This window comes from Rhodnius prolixus, unplaced genomic scaffold (genome assembly GCF_049639745.1).
Source record: "Rhodnius prolixus isolate KJV_2025 unplaced genomic scaffold, Rpr scaffold_16, whole genome shotgun sequence".
NCBI classification, from domain to species: domain Eukaryota; kingdom Metazoa; phylum Arthropoda; class Insecta; order Hemiptera; family Reduviidae; genus Rhodnius; species Rhodnius prolixus.
The window spans coordinates 3,642,816-3,665,314 of NW_027411616.1; the positions used below are offsets into that span (position 1 = coordinate 3,642,816).

The following is a 22,499-nucleotide window of genomic DNA, read 5'->3' on the forward strand; positions in this document are numbered from 1 at the left end:
ATCATTTTAATATTTTAAATGATATTCATTTGCTAAGGACTATCCTTTTTATTAGTGAACATTAAAATAATGAAAATTACTCCTAAAATTTTTAACATTGTCTTCTTTCTCTTAGTTTATTTATTTGCTTAGGTTACATAACCCATAGAAGGAGCTGAGTTGCACATCTATATACACAAAATTATTAAATGAAATTAAACAACATACAATCTGCTTATCAATAACAATTACTTAATAATAATAATAGTAATAAAAGAAAAATTATCAAAATTTAATAGTATTGTGCACAAAAGATTTCTTTTAAAATTATAAAATGAAATAATAAAATAAATATTGTAATAGTCCATAAATCTTCCATGTTACAAATAGAAAGAGAAAAGTAAATAAACAAAAACAAAAATTACTTTTAACTATATTTAAAAAGATAAAGAATGCAAACAGATTATTGGCATAAGGACTGCCTTAGCTGCAGTACTTTTTTAACATAATTAAACACCTTAATTAGGTCTTCTTTCACCGCAGATGACAATAATTGGTGAAACAAATTGTCATAGGTTATAGGTGAACCATAATGAGAAAGGTAGTTTTCTCTAACAGAATGGTATGCGGGGCATTCTATAAATACGTGAATTACGTCTTCATTCACTCCCATATTACAAATATAACAATTTTTTGTAGAATTGATAACATATGTTATATTCTTTATAGTCAGCTTTATACAGTAATTATTGCAAGTTCGAAGCTGTGCAATTAATTTGGTGATAGAAAATGGAATGCTTATGTTTAAGTATTCCTGGGCAGTGCCGCCCTTTAACGGAAGTGAACTATAAATTCTGCTAAACTGTGAGGCAGCCAACTTATTATAATCTGCTTCACGCAATTCTTTCTGTAGTAGATTTAGAACTTCCTTCTTTCTTTTTCGAAAGTTATCAGCAGACTGCTCATTCCAAAGGTGCTCACAGTTTAAATCCAAAAATATCTTTTTGACTTTGGACACCCAGTTGTACTTATAAATATTTCCTGGTTTTGAATCCAAGGAAAACAATCTATTATAACAAATCCTAGGAAACCTCTCAGAGCCCATGGACAAAATTTTACACAGCCAACCAATTATAAGTTTGGTAATGTGAACTAAGATAGGTGTTATACCCGTTTCAATTCTCACTATGTAATCCGGAGTACATTTCTGTAAATGTAGAATTCTTTTATAAAAATTAATCTGAGCTCTTTCCAAAATATTGACATATCTCAAACTCCAGACTACTGCGCCATATAATAAAATACTACGGGCAATAGCATTAAACAATTTTACTATTGAATCCCAGGTTTCACATTTAGTGCTGCAAAGAATACTGTAGACAGTTCCAACAGCCATATTCATTTTACCAACTGAGCAACTTGTGGCTTCAGCAAATAAGGAAGATTTACTAAACTCTATTCCTAGATAATTAAATTTATCTACCAACTGAAACTCCTCCTCACCATAGGCAAAATGCTCCTTTCGATTTCTAGCTCGACCTTTACGAAAAATTAAAGCCTTAGATTTCAAAGGATTGACACTGAGTGAGTTTAAAACACAAAAGTTATTTAATATATTAATTTTTTTCCTAAGACCAACTTGAGAGTCCGCCAACAGAATAAGATCATCAGCATACAGTAGAAGTATAATATCAGAATGTTGGTCAATACTGAGCCCAATTGCTTCATTCTGTCTAAAATACATCTCTATATCCGATATGAATAGAGAAAAGAGAAATGGGCTGAGTACTTCTCCTTGCAAAACTCCCTCCGAGAGATGAATCTCTGAAGAGTACTCATTTCTCACTCTAACTCGAAAAGATGCATTGCTGTATAAACTTCTTATTATTCTTATAAGTTTAGAACTGAAACCCAGCCTATATAGTTTGGTCCATAATAGTGTGTGATTCACAGAATCGAACGCTCTCCTGAAGTCAATAAAAGCGGCATAAATTTTTCGTTTTGGCAACCGTAAATGTATATGGACAGCTGAAGAAAGAACAAATATGTTGTCAACACAACTACGTTGTGGTCGGAAGCCAGATTGACATTCTGGAATCAGAGAGAGGTCCGATTCCCACACTAACAAACGACTCAATAAGACCTGGGTAAAAATCTTCAGGGCACAGTTGGCTAAGGCAATACCTCTATAATTAGATGGATTGCTACGATCCCCTTTCTTATACAGCATTGTCATAGAAAAACAACTCCATGATTTTAGAAGAACCTCAGTAGATAGAATCTTATTAAATAACGTTTCTAAATACAATAACCAGTTTTGTGGAAGATTCTTATAGAACTCATAAGAGATTCCATCTACTCCTGCAGCCTTACAATTTTTACATTTTGTTAAAGAAGCTATTAATTCATCACTAGTTATTGGATTATCCAAAAAAGGATGGCATACACCGAAATACATACTATCATCTTTTACACTGGGTTTAAACATTTGAGAATAAAATCTTTCCCATAGTTCTATGGGCAAGACATTAGTGCCAATAGTTGAAGGTTTAAACTGACGAACAGTATCCCAAAACGACCTAGAATCGCTAATTTCACCTATCTTATCAACAATAAGTTTTTGATACTCTGCCTTTTTTCGTTTAATTAACATTTTATACACGGCCCTTATTCTAGTATAATTAACTTTCTCAGGACAATTGAAATGCTTTTTCTTACAATATTTTAGAAGAGAGAGGAGGTCCAGCTTTAATGTACGACACTCACTATCATACCACGGGCATCTCTTGGGGCGGAAATAATTTTTATAATGTTTGCTTACATACATTCCAGCAATACTAGCGCTATCAAAAACAGCTTGAAGAAAATTATCAAATACATAATCAATTGTGCTATTAGAGAAATCAAAAGATATTCTCTTATTATACATAAGATCAATGACAAAACTTTCTTTTAAATTGTTTTTCCATACTAACGTAGATCTCGCACAAGGTTTAACACTTAAGTAATGACAGGCTGGGGAAACATCGATATCTAATGATATTAAAACCGGAAGATGAATAGACCCTGAATCGATAACTGAAACCTTTAGATCTTGTAAAACATTTAAATGATTACTATCACACCAGACCAAATCTATGACAGATTGACCAAGTGCCGAGGTACAGGTGAAATTAGCGGGACTGTTGCTATGATTTCTCCCATTAAGAAGAATAAAAGAGTTTGTCTCCATGAACTCAGTAAGAACCCTTCCTTTGGTGTTTAATACATTATCACAAGTGGAATGATAAGAGCTAACATTAGGACTATTTATGTTAACATCAAACATATTGGCGGTTCCAACCCTACAGTTGAAATCGCCGCCAATAATAAACATTGAGCTATTATATTTAGACATCAGCTCTTTAAGTTTTATTTCAAGAGAAACCAGAACTTCCTCCAAATTTATATTAGGCTTAAAATAAACAAAAATTATAATTACGCTAATGAGGATAGTATCAACTTTGAAAATTAACCACCACGGTTTTGAGTGCAGAACAGAAATATTTAAACCTTCATGTTTATTCAAAAGCAAGAGACCACCACTGGCACGGCCACGGATTTTATCTTTTACGGCAGATGAAGAACTTACCACTTGAAACTCATGAAGAGAACGGGGCAAATTTACTTTGTTACTGGTAACCCAGGTTTCACTTAGACAAAGAATATCAGCGGCATTAAGAACAGAAGACTCTATTGGGATATTCGTCATACCTTCAACATTCCAAAATAAAATTTTAAACGTGTTTACAAATACCTTAAAAGAATCATTATCATTAAAATTATTTTCTTCTCTTGAATTCATCATTGGAGCGAGGTAGATGATTTGGAGTTGCAACTGGGAGATTCCTTTTCATGATGAAGCAGTGATTGCTATTCGGAAGCGCAAGGCCTATCACTGGTCTTTGGTTTCTTGAGGATTTTATCCAATTTCTTTCGACCACCTATATTAAGCCACTTATCGAGCTGACCTGATTGGGAAGTAGAAGGTCGACTGGAATGTTCAGTCGGGGAAACATCTTTGTCACTACTTCTTTTTCTTATTGTTCTTCTTCTTGGAGTTTTCTTTTTCTTACTCGGAATACCTGAAGTGCCTCTAATTTGCAAAACATCTTCATAAAACAGTCTTCTATTGTTTAAAATAACATAGTTGTATCGCAATTTAATATCTTTGCCTTCTTCTTTTGACTCTTTGTAAAACTTATAATGCTCTCTTCTTTCCTCTCTAACTCCCTTTGGATAATCTTCTGTCAAAACCAATTTAGTTCCTTTCAGATTATATCGATTGAGAAATATTTCATCCCTTTTCTTTTCGGATTCAAACTTAATTAAAAAAATTAATTTATTAGAACTATTTATGATTTTACGAATATAAGTAAAATCACATTCGGTACACTTAACACCCAGCGTAGTATTAATTATACTTAGAATCTCTGTGGAAATGCTGTCTCTATCATCAGCGTCAGTTTCCAAACCATAAAGTATTAAATTTCTTTTTCTAATTTCTCTTTCTAGCATTTTTATTTTAATATTTTGTAACGCATTTTCTTTCTTTAGTTCGCTATTATTCTTTTTCAAATGTTTTATTTCATTATTCAGCGATTCAATTTTACTATTTGTTTCAGTCACTATGTTCCTAATTTCATCAGTTTTTTTTTAATTAACATCAATATTAATTTTTAATGAGTTAATTGCCTCTAAAATTTTTTCCGTTTCCTTCATATTCGTTCAACAGTTAATAAAAAATAAATAAAGTAATAAAAAATCTGAATTAGAGAACGAACGAATATTTTATTTGCAAAAGAAAGTTGGTCTGCGCAATACGGAAAGTATACGGCAAACATAAACAACTAGAAATTGTAGTTAAAAATTTGTTTTGAAGTAACTATTTGTTTAAATTATTTACTGTTCAAGAGTCAAACAGAACAAAAACATAGAGAAGGGATAAGCAGATAACACACTATCCCCTCTTAAACAAACACACCGCACAAAAATCACTGATTTAATTAAATTTTTAGAAAGTTCAACTTGAATTTCTTGAAAAACAGTCCGATAGATTTTTTTAAAAAATTGTCACATTAAACAGAATGTACTATAGAATGTTGACGCCAAAAATTATAGCAAAATAATAAATAGAACTATATTTTTTAAATAAAACTAACACAGACAGCAAAAGACGTGTTCACAGGTTGAAAGCTACAACACAACTCCTAGGGTGGGTAGTAGATCACGTCATTCTTCTTTACACATTGAACCTAAACATACAGTCAATTAACTAACATTCTGGTAGATTATTTTCATAAAGGAAATGTGCATAATTCAGACCTGTTACTCTTCTTGCTGTATTCAGCAATATTGGATTCCTGCTGCAAGAAGTTTGGTGAAGCAAAGGAAACGAAAATGCATCATTTGTTGTATAATGACCAGATCAAACCAAATACCAATCGAGGATTACCTGCCTCCCGAACGATATTGTTCAGTCAGAGCCATCTATTAAACACGAATAATCTTAGCTGTACCAAATTTATGCAAAGAGGCACCTTGACTAAAATCACCCAGGTGAAGTTGTAAATACCCCTTCATACAAAAATATGCTTGTTTATCTTAAATTGTTGCTTTCATTATACACAGAAGCCTTCATTAATGTCCTTGTTCGTTTTATCGCGAAAGGGAAAACCTGAAAAATTCTCTCTGATTGTGGGCGCAATTTTGCGGGAACAGTGGATTATCTTGCTGATGTAGCTGCCTGGCATGATTTAGTAACTACTCAAGATCGTATTCTTGATTACATCTATCACTATCGATTGGGTAGTTTAGGAGATACATTACATCCCCTATCTAGGCTACAGACTGCTCATTAATAGAATTGGCACTAGCGCGAAAGTACGCAATCTACGCTTTTCCCTGCCTTCTACAGATATTTTCTGTCTTATTCAATCAATAATCCGATCTTTGAAAATATAATTTTTCTGCAGAGGCTGATGGGTGATCCTTTTGTACATTGGTCACCTCTACATAGATAACCTGTCTATTTCTTGTAAGGTTGATTCCAACCACTTAATTGTGTCAAAGCTGTTCGATAATGCAAGCATTGTCCATGTGTAATGTCTTTGATCTTAGAAGCTCCCAAGAGTTGAAAGCGTAGTCTTAAGTCCTAAGTCTTTCCTTAAACTTCTCTTCTTAGCTCTTCTCAAATCTCTCTAGAGATTCTAATGTTTAATAATACTTTTTAATAATGACAATGGTAGTATTAGTATTATTATCGAATATTGTTAAACTAATGTAATATAAAATATAACATTATTTTTAGGGAATTCCTCAAAAATTCAATGCACAACTCAAAGTAAAACAATATCATGTTCAAATTAAATTCGCTCTCAACCAACGGAGATTGTTCTACTTGGAATTGAATAATTATGCTAAGGACTACCTTTTAAATTTATGGAACTTAGAACCTAAGTTGATTTCAACATTATTGGAAACGTATAAAGAAATGTAAGTAAATATTTAACAAATCAATTCCTAGCTTGTCTGGCTTGTTTTAGAGGGTTTTTCCGTTGTGCAGCGTTATCTGAGTTGTAAAAGGGAAGTGAAATCATTGTTTAGAAGTAGCCCAAAAAATGCCAAATCTCCCAGGCACAAAAATAAATAATCATTTGTAAAATGTACTCCATTGCCAAAATAGGGGAAGTTGACTAGCTATTTCTTCGATCTTTGTGTCCTAGTTTATCAACACGAACATCACTGAACCTACACTGAACCTCTAACATTTACACAATATATAGAGGGCAAGTAATACTTTTACATTTCAGTTGGTGTGTCAGTCCATGAACAGACAAGAAAGAAGACACACCAACTGAAATGTAAAAGTATACTTGCTAAACTAGCACTGAAGATGACTTAGTCCCTAGGTCGAAAGCTCGGCAAAATAAATTTTACTCGACTGAAATGGCAATTATTTTTTCATCCTATTAACAGTTAAGGTTGGCCCAACAGAGCTTTTAGGTCGCAGTTCTGTTGAAAAATATAAATTGATTTGTCTCTCTTAGATTTTATTTTGAACTGAGTTTTCAAGTTGATATATTATTTCATTTTAATTATACAGTTGGCTGCGATGTCGTTGCAGTTAAATTTTTTATATTAAGTCAGACTGTTTTTTGGGTACGGTATACCAAACCGCCCTAGTATCTGCTCGAGACTGATGATACAGAACACTGATCATTTTAACTTGGCTTTTGTGTTTAAAACAATTTATTCTGAATCTGATTTCTAATTTTATCTTCCATATTTTTTTATTTTTAAGAAATTTATTTGGAATTAAGGGGCTTTGATGGGTAAAGTGGATAACAATTTTTGTTGCAAAAATGAAAACCCATCCTACAGAAGTAAGGTAGGTTTGGAAAAGTTTAAAAATCCTTCTAAAATAAAAAGAAATGAAATTTAAAGAAATAGGAAGCTTAAACTACATAGTTAACGACTTATGCTGCATGTTTTGTGCTGTAACAGTTGAGACACCAAAGAATTAAGATTATGTAGCGGCAGAGGCGGAATAATCGGATTAGTCTCCGGGATAGAAAGAGTTATGTTTTTTCTACTATCAACTATCCTTGATATAGAATTAGAAAATTAAATTTAGGAAATCAATTTAACTGATTTTTCAGCTCTGATGAGCTAAAAGAAATGATTGCAAAACTTTAGACATCCTGAATTTTTCACTAAAATGTTTATTCAAGTATCAGAATTTGTAATATTTTAATTCCCATTCGGTCACTCTTGGCAGATGTTGATATATAATTTTGAAATCATAACAATTTATTATTATCCTGTTTGTTACAGCCAAAAATTTCAAAAACAAATAAAGACCAACAAAGAAAACATGAATCGTATAATCAAAGTACTTGAATTAAATTTAAGGGAAGGTTGGCTTTTATGTTTCCGAGAATATGATGTTCAATTTTTCCAAACTTTGAAACTCCGAGATCGTTCCATGTGAGTGAATAAAGTTTACTTATTTATTTTATTTGCTATCAGTAATCGCCATTCAAAGAAGTTTGATACTTACTTACTTTTATCCGGCTTTTTCCTAGCTGTTAAGGTCTCATGAAGTGTCTCCCTTCAACTCCTTCGATCAAGCCGATCTTTCTTTCAGGGTACAGAATTAAGACCTGCCATTCTACCGTCACTCCTATGTTTTGCCTCTGCCGTCCCCTCGGGGATCTAATCTAATGCCACTCTAGATGAGCTCTTTTAACCTGTACTTCTCACAATTTTTCCCTTTCTTTTGGATACTCCAGTCAGAAATCTTTGTCTATGGTTTTTTAAATTTAGCGATAAATACCATTTTCTGGCGCCTAGAGGATGGAAGACCGTTTCAATGACAGTACTAAAAATTAATTTAATTGTGCTTGACTCCAAAATCTGGATGGAATATTTTTGTAGTGTTTCTTGATTGTTTCTGTGTCTTCAACATTTGATCCTTCGTTCCTACTCATGTTTCACGAATTAATTACTTAGAAAAATCTCTCCTAATTTTAACAGAATTGTATCTCCCCTATTCAGTGCTTTATCGGCTGTAATTTTTTAACAGTTTTACTTATTTATTTATTTTTAATGTACCAGCCTTGGGCGTCCGGAGCTGTTTTAGTGCACGGTCAGTCTCCAGACTATGTTTTTTTTTCTTTTTCTTTGGCGCATCGACTTGCCTTCGTCATTAGCGCCATCCAGACTATGTTATCTCGTCGCAAACACTATCAGCGAGCTGTAGAGGTCTTTGGAAGTGAAGTATTGCCTGGTCTTAATAGAACTCGGAAACTTCCTCATGCTTATTCTGCGTTATACGGTATCTTATCTTTTCTGATATGGGTACTTCGTTTTATTTATTTTTTTTACTTTTATTTTTTCTTAGCAAACACCCACACATATTACGAGCATTTTAATTATTTATTTTTCATCAGGAGGCAACATAAGAATCCTTTTTACACGTACACAACTAATATACAAGGATGCGAAAAAGAAATTTGGAGATACATAAAATTATTCGGTGATATAAGAACCGAATTGCAAGTTACAGGCACCATTTCTGAGCCGGTGACAAATATTATTACAAATACCATCTATAGAAATGGTGATTTGTTGTTTCACTTTATACGCCTTAAGGTCTCAGTAAGTATTTCCACATAATATGTTATACATATTATGTACTCCATTCCTTGTTTACATTTTTTTAGTACAATCCTTATCAACCATAGCTGTCTCCTTAACAAAAACTTACAGTTTAAAAAGTTAAGTATAAGGGTTGATTAAACGCTAAAAGGTACACAAATCAGCAAGTACCCAACATTTTATTCACACTTCTAGTATTAAAACTGTCCGGTAGGACAGTTGTATAAGGGTTGACCATCAAAAACTGCACGAAAAAGTGTAACGTTGAAAAACACCCAACTTTGACAATTTTTTTCTATTTTTCTATAAAAGATAAAATTCCCAAATTTTCTTTAAATCTTACTCCAAACCATCCTTTATAACTGTAATTTTTTTGCAACCACCCAGATCTAATAGGTTTCGAGAAAAAAGTTGCCGAAAATGAGCAAAAACGGCTTTTTCAAAAAATGTTCTTGTTCTTGTTCTTGTTGTTGTTGTTGTTGTTCTTGTTCTTGTTACCTTTTTTGTAAACAACGTAGCGCCTAAACGCGTGAACCGATTTTCATGAATGAGGTGTCATTCGATTCGGAATTTTATGTAGATGTGCCTTTTGGGGGTCTCGGCCCTGTACATCGAATGGGAGAGGAGTTAGCCCTCTTTATGTAAGGCCCCCTCCAAAATTATTATTACTAATTACTCTGTAAATCTTGGCCCGATTTTGATAAAATTTGGTAGGATGATAGGGTTAGGGCTCCCCTACCTAACAATAAAGCGACGATCTGCTCTTACACTTGTTAAGGGGAAGTATAGCAATCGTTTCAAATTATCGACACGTGAACCGATTTTCATGAATGAAGTGTCATTCGAATCGAAATTTTGTACAGATTGCCCTTTAAAAGTCTCGACGCTATGCCTCATAAGGAGGGAAGTTTGCCCCACCCAAATAAGGCCCTTTCTAAAACTATTATTACCAATATTTCTACAAAGCTTAGTCCGATTTTGATAAAATTTAGCACGAAGAAGTGATTAAAGCTCCTCTACGTGGCTGTGAAGTGCCATCATGCTCTTACACCTACTAAGAGGAAGTACTGCAATCGTTAAAATTATCAATGAGTGAACCGATTTACATCAATGAATTGTCGTTCGATTCAAAATCTTTGCCTTTTAGGGAGAAGTACTGTAATCGCAGTTTATTTTTCTTGCTCCTCTTAAAAGGAAGTACTGAAATCGCAGTTTAATTTTGCTATTTACGTACAAATACCTTCCTATTTTATTCAAAACGCTTTCTCAAAAAAATGGTTATTGAGGATGGTTTGGGGACCGCAACTATAACCATTCTTTAAAAAGATCTCTCCAGTGGTAGTTACGGTTCCGATTTAACACCTTATCAGGTTATAATGATAGAATAGCTTATTCCAAATTTTAAAAAAATCTGTAAAGCAGACGTAACTTTGCTAATAGACAAAAAGGAAAATCTATCCAAAAGGTACAAAAATCTCCTTAACAAAAACTTACAGTTTAAAAAGTTAAGTATAAGGGTTGATTAAACGCCAGAAGGTACACAAATCAGTGAGTACCCAACATTTCATTAACACTTCATTGATATTATTTAAGTAATTTTACCGCATTAATTTTCATTAATATTTTTTAAGAATTTATTAGATGTCACATACCCTTATGCTGGCCAGTTCATTCATAATAGTTATAATTGTGATAAAATGTATATTATATCTTCGTATAAATAGGTACTTTATTTTAACTCTATTCCAAATTATTCTTCTGATTTCTCTTTAATGTGCCCTTTATTCTGAAGATGTCACATATACATGCATGTTAAATTAGAAAAAGACAAATTTAGAGTCGGCTACCGTTTAAATTTGAATCACGGAGGATTTAAAACAATATTTCAGTCTTGAATTCGTCTTACCGAAATATTCGTGAGGACAAATAACACAGTTAATAACAAGTCGATTATTCAACATTATTTATTCATTTCTCAATTGTAATTTAATTTAGTTCCCCTAATTTTACTTATGGTAAAATACTGGAATAATTAGTTGTCCTAAAAATATGCATATCTTATTTATTTTATATTACATATACACAACATTGTGGGATGAATACCTAGATGGAGAATGTAATTGAAGAAAACTATATTATTTACGACAAAGCCAGATTGACTACTACATAAAATAACAATTGCTTTAATCGAAGAATGAACTTAAACCGACGATTTTTATTTAAAAATAAAAATAAATAAATAAAATCATTGATGTAAGTTGGTGTAAGCAATTTTTAAAAAACGTTTATGAATTTTTTAGCCTCATATTTTTTTATTTTTTATAACGTTTTCTTTTTCACCTGTAATCAATAGTTTGATTATTATAGATAATAGATATTACAGTCAATCTAAGTTAAATGGTGTGCTACTTGAACAAATATTTTGTAGATGAAAATGGCCAGCATAAGGGTATGTGACATCTAATAAATTCTTAAAAAATATTAATGAAAATTAATGCGGTAAAATTACTTAAATAATATCAATGAAGTGTTAATGAAATGTTGGGTACTCGCTGATTTGTGTACCTTTTGGCGTTTAATCAACCCTTTTACTTAACTTTTTAAACTGTAAGTTTTTGTTAAGGAGATGATATTTTTTACAATGTATTACATGACGCAGATGTGCTGGTTTTTTAACATCCATAAATATTTTTCTGCTAGAATAATAAAAGATGTATCTCATCATCATACTTTCATCATAGCAATCTAAATTAAATGGGTGCTACTTATTACTGAACAAATATTTTATGCATAAAAATGGCCAGCATAAGGGTCTGTGACATCTAATACATTCTAAACATTATGATTCTAGGAGTATGAATGAAAAGTTGGGTACTTGCTGATTTGTGTACTTTTTGGCGTTTAATCAACCCTTATACTTAACTTTTAAAACTGTAAGTTTTTGTAAAGTAGATTTTTGTATCTTTTGGATACATTTTTCTTTTTGTTCCTTGCTTGGTACAAATTTATATACATCCAATGATTTTTAAATATATGGGTATCGGGAATAATTAATTGGAAGATCTAAGAAGAAAAAAACTCACACAAGTTATGAGGAAATGGTAACAAGTTGGTGGGAAGAAGACGGAGAGTGGAGAAATGTTGTGGAATTAAGTGATGAATAATTACAACCCATTAAGAGGGATAATAGATAGAAAATTGCAATTACCCGTTCCTTCCAATAAGAGCAGTAAGATAAATTTTGATAACACAAATTCCTCTTAAAGGATGTAAGAGAAAACAAGCTGTGATCCCGATAACTTCTAAAGAGGGGAAAGAAAAATCATTTGCAATTACAGTTCTTCTCCGCAAACGGACAAAGAGAATTTAAACTGCGAATATGGCAAGGTTGCAAATACTTCCTCTCAGTAGGTATAATAGCAGGATGACACTTAAATCTCACGCATTCTAAATTCTTCTTCATGCCAATTTGATCAAAGACGGGCGAAGATTTATACAGAGTTATTATTAATAATTGTTTAAAAGGGGGCTTTATTTACGTAGGGCAAACTCCCCTTCTAAATACGAGTATATACCATTGAGACCATTATATATTTCAATATAACATTGAAATAGCCTTATCTACCGTATCTAAAATTTCAAAGCGAAAGACAATTCATTCATTAAAATCAGTTGGTACGTCGATAATTTGAACGATCAGAACGAAGAAGAACTTCTTCTTAGTAGGTGTAAGAGCATGATGGCACTTTAGAGTCACGTAGGGAAGCTTTAGCCGCTTCTTCGTGCTAAATTTTAGCAAAATCGGACTATGCGTTGTAGAAATGTTAGTCATAATAGTTTTAGAGAGGGGGCGAACTCCTCTCCCATTCGATAACAGCGTTGAGGCCCCCAAAAGGCACATCTACATGAAATTCCAAATCGAATGACACCTCATTTATGAAAATCGGTTCACGCGTTTAGGCGCTACCTTGTTTACAAAAAAGGTAACAAGAAGAAGAAGATTTTTTGATGAAAATACTGTTTTTGCTCATTTTCAGCAACTTTTTTTCGTAATCTATTATATCTGGGTTTGGCCAAAAAAATTACAGTTACAAAGGAGGATTTGCCCTATATTTTAAAGGAAATTTAGGAATTTTATATTTCATGGAAAAAGAGGAAAAAATTGTCAAAGTTGGGTGTTTTTCAACGTTACGCTTTTTCGAGCACTTTTTGACGATCAACCCTTATATAACTGTCCTACCGGTCAGTTTTAATATTTTTACATTGTTATTATAAGGTATCTTCTGTCCTGTCTGCTTATGAACTGAGTGTTGTTGGTTTTAAATGCTTCGTTTGTGACTAGGTCGTGTTTCCGACTTTCAAAGATGCTTTTAAGTGTTTTATAAGTTTGCGTGTATGTTGTTTAGATTGTTCCTGCCAATTTTGAAATTTAGACTATTTTCAGACTTTGATATAAATCATTTCCAGTACTTTCCTTTTTTGTGTGTTTGTCTCTGATTTTAGTATCTTTGTCTTTCGGAAATTGAAAGTGTGATGATTTTCTGTGCTATATAAAAAAAAGTGCAGAGATGTTCTTTTTTTAGTTTTGTGTCGTGAGTGTTGGTACAGTCTTTTTTTTTACAATAAGTAGTGCGATATACGACCTATATATTTTGTGTAACAATCTTTGAATTCTATTTCGTAAAGATTTGATTGTCTTTTCAGTCCGTTCCTTCAAATTTAAGAAAAATTGTTTTTTGTGCTGTTTTTTGTAACAATTATTGTGTTTCTTGAGTTTTGTAGTAATGTTTTTAATTTGTTTGTGACTGGCTGTACACATGGTAAAGAAGCGTATTTGTTTGGTTGTATTTATAGGTTGGTATCGTTTTGTGACTATTAGTGTTGGTTTGTTGTTCATGAGGAGTTGATCCGATCGGTTGATGTTGATGTGTTTAAGAGGGTTCTTGTTATCTTGTTAAGTTGAAGTATTGTTTTGGAAGTTTCTATTATGTCCTGATGATATTGGGTGGAAGTGAGTTTTAGATTAAGTTAAATGAAATTGTTGGCACAGTTTGTTTTCGGTATTAGAGGTTAGTTGGACGACTTTTTCTCGGAAACTAAGATAGCCAGAAAAAAACTAAAAAATAGCTTTATCCATATAGCTTGGGAAACCCTGTATATGTAAGTATGTAGATTTTGAGTTAATTTGTCCAGTGCCTGTTCTTATGAGAGCAAGGTCAAGAAAGGGAATTCGGTTGTTGGTTTCTTGTTCTATTATAAATTGTGTATAGGGGCGATAGTTGTTGAAATGTGAAAGCATTTCTTGTGTTTTTGATGCATAATATTGTGTCATCTACATATTTTGGCGAAGTAAATGTGTGGGTGGTTGGTTGTAATTTGGTTTAAAAAATCGTCTAACTCTAACACAATGTCGGCAATGACCGTGATAAGGGGACTTCCCATCGCTAGTTTATTTTGTTTGTTCATAAAATTTTTCACAACGGAAATATGATGTGGAGAGTGAGTGATATTCTAGTGATAAGCACCTAGACGATGCTGGCTGTATGGCGGAAGCCAATGCCAATAAAAGAAAACAAAAAAAAAAAAAAAAAAAAATGTGTTAATGCAAAATTGTAAGATGTCTGTATAAGTTTGTTTGTTTATTTTTGTGTTTGTTTGATGTGAGAGTCTCCTTTATTGAGGATAATACTGCTTTAGAAGTTGGTATGTTGGTAAAAAGGGAGGTTACGTCTAGGGAGATCATTTTGCAGCCTGAAGATACGGTAGTTTGGTGTATGAAATCTATAAAGACAAATGAGTTCTTGATGTAATATTGGTTCCGTATTAGTGTTAGGTGCTGTATAAGAAATTTGGATAGATTGATGGTGGGAGAATTTATGCAGGATATGATGGGACGTAGTGGAAAATCTATACCTTTGTGAATTTCGGGACATCCATAGGGGAAATGGAATTATGGGTAGTGATTGATACTTTTAATTTTTAAGATAAGCTGTCAGTTTTGTATAGAATGTTTGCAATTGTTTGTTTTAATTTTGTTAGTTGGATGTTTTTATGTTTTTGTAAATGTCTGTGTCGTTTAACTAGTTGTCCATAGTCTGTTTTTCGTAGTCGTAGTCTGTTTTTGCCATTACTGCAGTTTTTTGACCTTTATCAGCACAGGTAATTATATTACGGTTGTCTTTTGTGGGAATTGTTTTGTGTTCTTTATTTGTTGTGGTTTGATATGCATTAAGTTTTGTTTTGTGTATTTTTGGGTGCTATTAATTATATTTGTAATTTTTCCTTAAATAATGTTTTTTTATGTTTTCGTCCAATGGTGAGTCGTTGATGATGTATTCAGTGTCTTTATATAAATAAATTCTAAAATATTCCTAATGTATATACCAGATATTTCTGTTGCTAGGTTCAAGAACAAATGCTGAAGGTAGAGGATATTAAAAGAAAACGTTTGCAAGTTAAGAAAAAGCAACGTATAGAAATTGAAATGATCAAAGAAGTTATATTGGACATGGAACAAACTAACAAACGGTTACTGAAAAAGTTAACAGATTTGAAATTGAAAATACATGGAAATAAAATTTTACGTGAAACCTTTTATGCTTATTACAAACAATTATTTCATCTCATTAGTTGTGCCCCTGATGAAGTTCCAACTTATCCAGGTAATTTTATATATAAGTTATATTTTTAAATTAAACAGCTGTGTTTTTAAAAACTTTATTTTTAAAAGGGAAGGGGGTAAATGTAAAGAATAGCGCCCGGAGGTGTGGCCTAATTTGAAGTGATTCTGATTCGCTGTTACCATATAACCCGCCAAATTCAAATGTAAATATAAAAATATTTATTTTATATTTACATTTAAATCTGGCGGGTTATAAGGTAACAGCAAATCAGAATCACTTCGAATTATTAATTCAAGATTGATAATTTATTTAAAAAATTTCCACACCTCCTGATCTATTTTTTATTTTTATGGGGGCTTCGCCCCCACATCCCCACCCTTCCCAAAATCCACACACACAACTCTAACTTGTAATTTACTCACATGGAAAACAAAAGAAAAGTAGCCTATCCTGTACACTTTATTCACTCCCCTCAAATAATGCTCTCATGTGATCGCCCATGGAAGAATGACTCTTTTACATTCTTATCAACTCAGTTCCACACTTCGGATATATATATCTATTACTAATTAAACGAACGCCCATTCAAAATGATAAAACTTTCATCTCTTCATCCTCCCTCAGACTACATTCATGCTTTAAATTAAAGAAAAACTGTAAATTCAAAACGCTCATGCTTTATGAAGTTTCAAAAAAAAGGCACCTAAAGTTACACACTAGACACTAGCGGGAACTGATAATACGTTGAAAAGGAAGCAGTAAGTGTACGCGCGCTAAACATAAATAGGTAAGAAATTCAAAAAAATTATATTCAGCACATTAGCGGGAAGTTGAGAAATTTAAAAAGAATATATTGAACATTGGCGGGAAGTAGTTTAAAAAGTCAACGGTAACTGAGCTGTACTGCGCATGCACCAACAATAAACAGGCCACACCTCCGGGCGCTATTCTTTACATTAGCCGGGAAAGGATTAGCTTTGCGGTTAGCGTACTGGTCTCCCACGCGGAGGTCCCGGGTTCGAATCCAGCTGCTGACCCTTAGATTTTCTCTTCCTAGGAGCTTCTTACAGCTCACTGTCCGGTGATGGGCAGTGTTGTCTGTAACGAGAGAACACTGTCCGGAGGCCGTACAGTGCACTGAAAAAAGCTCCGGGCGCTAATAACCTCAGCTGTTGACGCGCCTTAAATCATTTAAAAAAAAAAAAAAATATAAACTATACACCGCTATGTAATTTAACAAAGGAATACAAAATTGATATAGTTAATATTCTCTTAACTTATAAAAATTATAGAACTCTATTGTCCATATACTAAAAAGGTACAAATAAGAATTAAATTATAATTATGATCTGTGGATAATATGAAGTATGTTACATACAGAAATGTCAAGAGGGGGTTTCTCGGGAATGTACACGTGCACTTATGTTGGCATTGCAAAAATTATATGCTGCAGCTAATCAGTGAAATAAATGTTAACATTTAAATATAACAAACTGTAACTTTTATGTATATACAGGGTGTTCAGCATAAAATTACCGTTACTTCAGGAGGTGATTGTGGGCATCATTTGCAACAAAAAATTCCATATAAACTACGGCTCGATTCGGCTCCGTTTTATAGATATTTTTAATTTTATGTTTTTTCAAGGGACTACTTTTTAGCAAAAAATTGCCTAGCTAGAAATAAATAAATATTTCTTCATCATTCTAACATTAGAAATAATCTAATGGTTATCAGAAAATTCTAAACCTTTAAAATTCTATTATGTAAAGATGCAAACTGGTATGCAAATTTTCTTAACGTTTAGAGTAAGCAATACATTCATTATAACTTTATATTGTGTAGCAGCGAAACTGTAACAGCCACTAACTTATTCCTTAGCGCTACAACCCATTGCTGGGTCATGGCCTGCTCAAGAATTCCATACCTTATCTCTCTATCCCTAGCCGCGATCACCCAATTCCGAACATTTAACCGTTATATTATTCGCGTAACTACCTCTGCAGAATGCTTTAGTTTTGTCCCCAAAGATCTAAAAATTATATCTCAGGAAAACGTTTCGAATAAAAGTTAAAGTGGTGGAGTGGTGCCATGATTGTGGGAAGGAGATGCCTAGTGTGCAAGTTATAATACATTTTACACCTTTTATTATAATCTACCTTGCTAAAATAAATCAAGTTTCTCCGAATCCCAGAGTTTATCTTAAACGGCGGTTGCTGAAACATCATCAGTAGTATTTTTTGGCTAACCTTATAACGGTTGCTTAAGTGCTGAAAACGTTTTATTCTGCTTGTTTATTTATGTATTTAAGATTCCTTCATTCCCCTTACTATGGTAAGCTATGGCTCTTACTTGTAAAGAGGAGTCTTTAAAAGACTTGGAAAACGCGGCCAGTTTTGATGGGACTGAAGAGTTTCAATTTATGTTACAGATCATATAAACAAATTTGGTATTTCACCGATCAAAGTTTTATTACCAGTAATTGAACAACAGTTGTACTGGTTAATGTGCAAGTTATACAATATGGAGCAATTTATGACGGAGAATGAGATCTACAACAGTAGCGCACCATTATTCCGAATAACACCAGTACAGTCCATTTTCCCAAGTCACCCGCTGGCCCCAATTGAGCCAATACAAAATATTGACATATGCATTATGTAATAACGAATTTTCATATTATTATTTGATTTGTCATTTTTAGAACTATGTCAATTTTGGAAAATATTAGTTGCTAAGTGAACGCACCCGCCGTTCAGGGCACCTGTTTAGGTTATATCGACAAATACGAACCACTACTCGTACACGACTTTCTCTAAGCTTTAATAGTAGCTATTAAGCCATACGTTCTCTTGCCGCTCTTTTATCTGTGAGCCCACGTCTCAAGGCTGGCGATCTCTTCCACAAAATAACTATAAATACTGGGCATCTGTCTATGTAGTCCATATTCATAGGCTCGTCACCATTGCAGATGCTGCATATAGGGGGTTCACTGTTGCTGTCTGATACAAATGCGTTTTAATAGTTTTATCCAGTTATAAACCGAAAACACGTTGCATAGTCGCTCTAACCGCTGGTAACGGGTTGAAAACCATTTTTTTCAACTTTTATCCTGACTTCTGTTTCTGTTTGAGCCGTGCGCTTGCGGTTTTATCTCAACCGCAATTATCCTGTTTGCAGTCTTAAGGGACACTGGAGGTTGCTGTTGTGTGTCGCCAACTCTTGCCAGGCCTCTTCTGTATCGACGGAATGTGTCGGCAACCATTGCGCGACCACAGTCCTCACATTCTTCTGGAAGCTGAACAAAGCTGAACAATCTACCTCTGCACTCTCTTTGAAGGTTGACAGTTCTGGCCGATTCGAAATAATGCAGCAATGGTCGCTTTGAAATCAACATAAATTACTGCCTTGCTTACGTGTTAGCTCAGCCAACTTACTGGAAGCAAAGTCTATCGCTGCGACTTGTCAATAGAAATAATTGGCTCGCGTTTCCACTGGCAAGCAATCTGGAAAAGGTGGGTGCGAATTTGTAGATGCCTCTTTCACAGACGTGTCGGCATTATACGTATATGCAGACATTAAATTAATAAAACAAAAAATTCAGACTTCAGTTCTTAATCTGAGGTTAATGGTGTTGCTTACTGGTCTTGATTCTGAGAAAACCAGATTCGCAGCCTTTCTGGAATAGAACTGAGTTGTGATCTCGATTTGTTCCACGCATATACCCGATTCATCTAAAAGCTTCTTGGTTTCGACAACAAAAAATTAAGTGTTTAAACGCTATGTTGTCTCTCTGAATTCTGGTCGTTTCTTTGCCCAGCAACTTTTTGTTTAGAACAAAGGTACTTTTTTATCTTCTGAGCCTTAGAGGTTCGCCCTGGGCATGTAGTTCCAAGTGAGAAGGGAATAATTTGGCTCCTCCTATTATAATTCGAAGCGCCTTATTTTGCACTACATTTTTAGATAGAATACAACTTGAGACCGTGATCATACGAGTAGATTCAGATCTATATTTGCTTCTTGGTCTAACATAGTCCTTTTTGCTTTGCTTAGAACATCTGAGGTCGAACCTCGTCCTATACCGCGGCGAAAACTATCTGTTTTCTCATGTCAATTTATTATTTAAAGCTAATTCTCGATATATATTGTATTCAACCTTTCATCCTTACATCAATATAAAGATGATTTGTTAAACATTTGAATAATTGATCGACAGATTTTATTATTAGTTGACATTATTTAAATTCACTGCTCTCAGTCCATGTATTTGCATCATTTCAAGGTCCCAGCTTTCCAAGGTTTTGATATTGCTATTAAATCTCTAAATCAGTAGGCCTCCAATCAGTACTACTATAACCATTTAGTTGAATGTGTGATAAAAACACGCATCAGGAGATATCTTTCATTCCAATCTAGCTCTTGCTGGACAAATTAGAGGGTACTTATTGTTAAGGGGGTACACTCGAAATAAAGGATCTAACTTGATGTTATCCTTCCACGCATGTTAAGATTAAAATTAAGATTAGAAAGCAGGACGGGACCTGTGCCCCACGGCACCGCAGCCACAAGAGGCCACATATGTACCTGCACCGCATTATGTTTGTCCATATCCCATTGCATATATAACTTTTATTTATAGACAAAAGTAGTTTTAACACCCTCCAATATTCCAGTGCTAATTGACGTGCCCTTTAAAGAGACATTATTTAGTAGACAGATATTTGGAAACAATGCAGTTTCTTTGTGGATAGATCTCACATCATTAGCAAAGATTTCTGCGTCCAACGTCTTGCGTTGGAATTAGCTCTTTGAACTCACTTTTGCCCTTCCTACGCACTCAAAAACAATGATTTTTTTAAAACATGTTCATCAACACAGATAACATTTTTCCAATTATTCAAGATACTACTAGTCAGTAAAAATTTGTCTGAAGAATATTTTTTGAGCATCGTAATAAGAAACTTTTGTGTTTACACCAGATTGTTACTTTTTCATGTTAACAATATCAACACTTTTATTCTTTTAACTATAACTTCATACGTTATTTTATTATTTTCTTTCTAGATATGCTGAACTCTTAATAGAGGAATATGAAGAAAAAAGGACACGTATAAAGGAAAATCGAGAGAAGTTTCGAAATATCGAAAAAGTAGAGGAAGAGGAATCATTCATCTCTTTAGATGTACCTAATTTTAGTAAATATTCCAACGAATTAGTTGAAAACTGACTTTAAAGCGTATATGCAAAGTTACAGACTGTCCACGCAAAGAGGCGAAAGCATTAAAAAAATCCATAGATGAGGGGATGGTCCAACGAAACGAGGCTAGAGAACCACCATTTTAAATTGAATATTGAGTGTATGAATTATATTCTCAAATATTGACTTAATGGTTTTTTATTTGGGGGTGCGGAGTTAAATAATTGCAAAACTTAAAAATATTAAAATATGAATACAGAGGGGAGGGGCTTATCTAAGCGGTTAGCGTATTGGATTCCCAAGCAGAGATCTGCTGGCCCTTAGATTTTTTCTTCCTAGCAGGTTCTTACAGAGCACCTCAAGTGAGCACTTGACGTAAGTTAATTTATGCCTACTAATAATAATAATAATAGTATACAATCCCACAAAAATAAACTAAGGATCCTTCACATAAACTTAGTACGGACTAACCGTTTGTTTACATTTAAAATAAAATTAAACATACATACTACATAAAACGCAAAATAAATCTAGTGCCCCAGCAGATTGGTTAATAATTATTTTAGTTTTAATGGTTAATAGTCCTGGCAGTTCCTAGTGGTTTTAGACGCGGGGGGGGGGGGGTTACCACACAACACAAGAGTATCTGTTGGTGAGGCACGGCAACCTATTTCCGCCGATGGTTCACGGTTGGTCATGGCTCGAGCCAGAGGTTCGATCTTCCAGTTGAGGCGTTAGTGGCGTAACGGTCTATTGTCATTACACGCTCTATCTTTTATCCAGCTGGTATCCAGGCTCTCTCTCTCACTCCTTCTCTCTCGCCAGCACTAGCCATTCCCCACTCCGCTCCGTACGGATCCCCTCTCCAACTTCATTCCCTCTCCACCGCTTACCACCTCTCCCCATCGTACTTATCCGTGACTATAATAGTTTATTCAAAAATTACATTGCTCTTCTTTTTATGTTATTATTAGTAGGCATAAATTAATTTCTTGACGTTACGTCATACCTACTGCCCAATACCGGGACAACTTAGTTGGTCCGGTCCTTCGCGACGCTCACTTACATTAATACAACATTACGGAGTCGGAACCACCCTGCGTTCATTCTATTTCTTCAATTCGGAGACATGCTATGACCCGGTATCCTTCCCTTTTAACGTGGACAGCTGGTAGACGGTTGGCGAGTGCACCCTGATCACTCGTTAATGGGCCCTCGTAACGTGGGGCCAACTTCGCGCTATAATGTTTAGCTGCCGAAGATAGGGTATGAGTTTTTTTTAGTTCTCTAGTTCTCCTACTTGGAAGGAGACTACCCTCCGCCTGAGGTTATACCGGTTGCTTTGGCGTTGGCCAGCCCTCAGTATATTTTCCTCCGCTTTTGCTCGCACCTTGTCCAGTATCTCAAACCGACGCACCCATTATTGAGGGGTCTCCGTCCTTTTGGCTAGCTTTTGAGAGACTAGGTTGAGGCAGCTCACGTCCTAGACGCAATAGAGC

At 34.1% G+C, this 22,499-nt stretch overlaps 1 protein-coding gene across 2 annotated transcripts in view; it reads left to right on the forward strand.

Moving 5' to 3' along the window:
* Positions 1 to 21,186, forward strand: part of LOC141457437 (uncharacterized) — a 45,023-nt gene extending 23,837 nt beyond the window's left edge. Inside the window, exons 4-9 of one of the 2 annotated variants that reach the window (XM_074134426.1) lie at positions 6,329 to 6,513; positions 7,855 to 8,007; positions 8,973 to 9,180; positions 15,584 to 15,842; positions 18,235 to 18,463; positions 20,868 to 21,186. In XM_074134426.1, coding sequence (XP_073990527.1) covers positions 6,329 to 6,513; positions 7,855 to 8,007; positions 8,973 to 9,180; positions 15,584 to 15,842; positions 18,235 to 18,463; positions 20,868 to 21,030 — 1,197 coding nt within the window. In that variant the 3' untranslated portion in view covers positions 21,031 to 21,186. The remainder of the gene's footprint in view (positions 1 to 6,328; positions 6,514 to 7,854; positions 8,008 to 8,972; positions 9,181 to 15,583; positions 15,843 to 18,234; positions 18,464 to 20,867) is intronic. The other variant, XM_074134427.1, reaches the window with a different exon arrangement.
* The last annotated feature ends 1,313 nt before the right edge of the window (positions 21,187 to 22,499 follow it).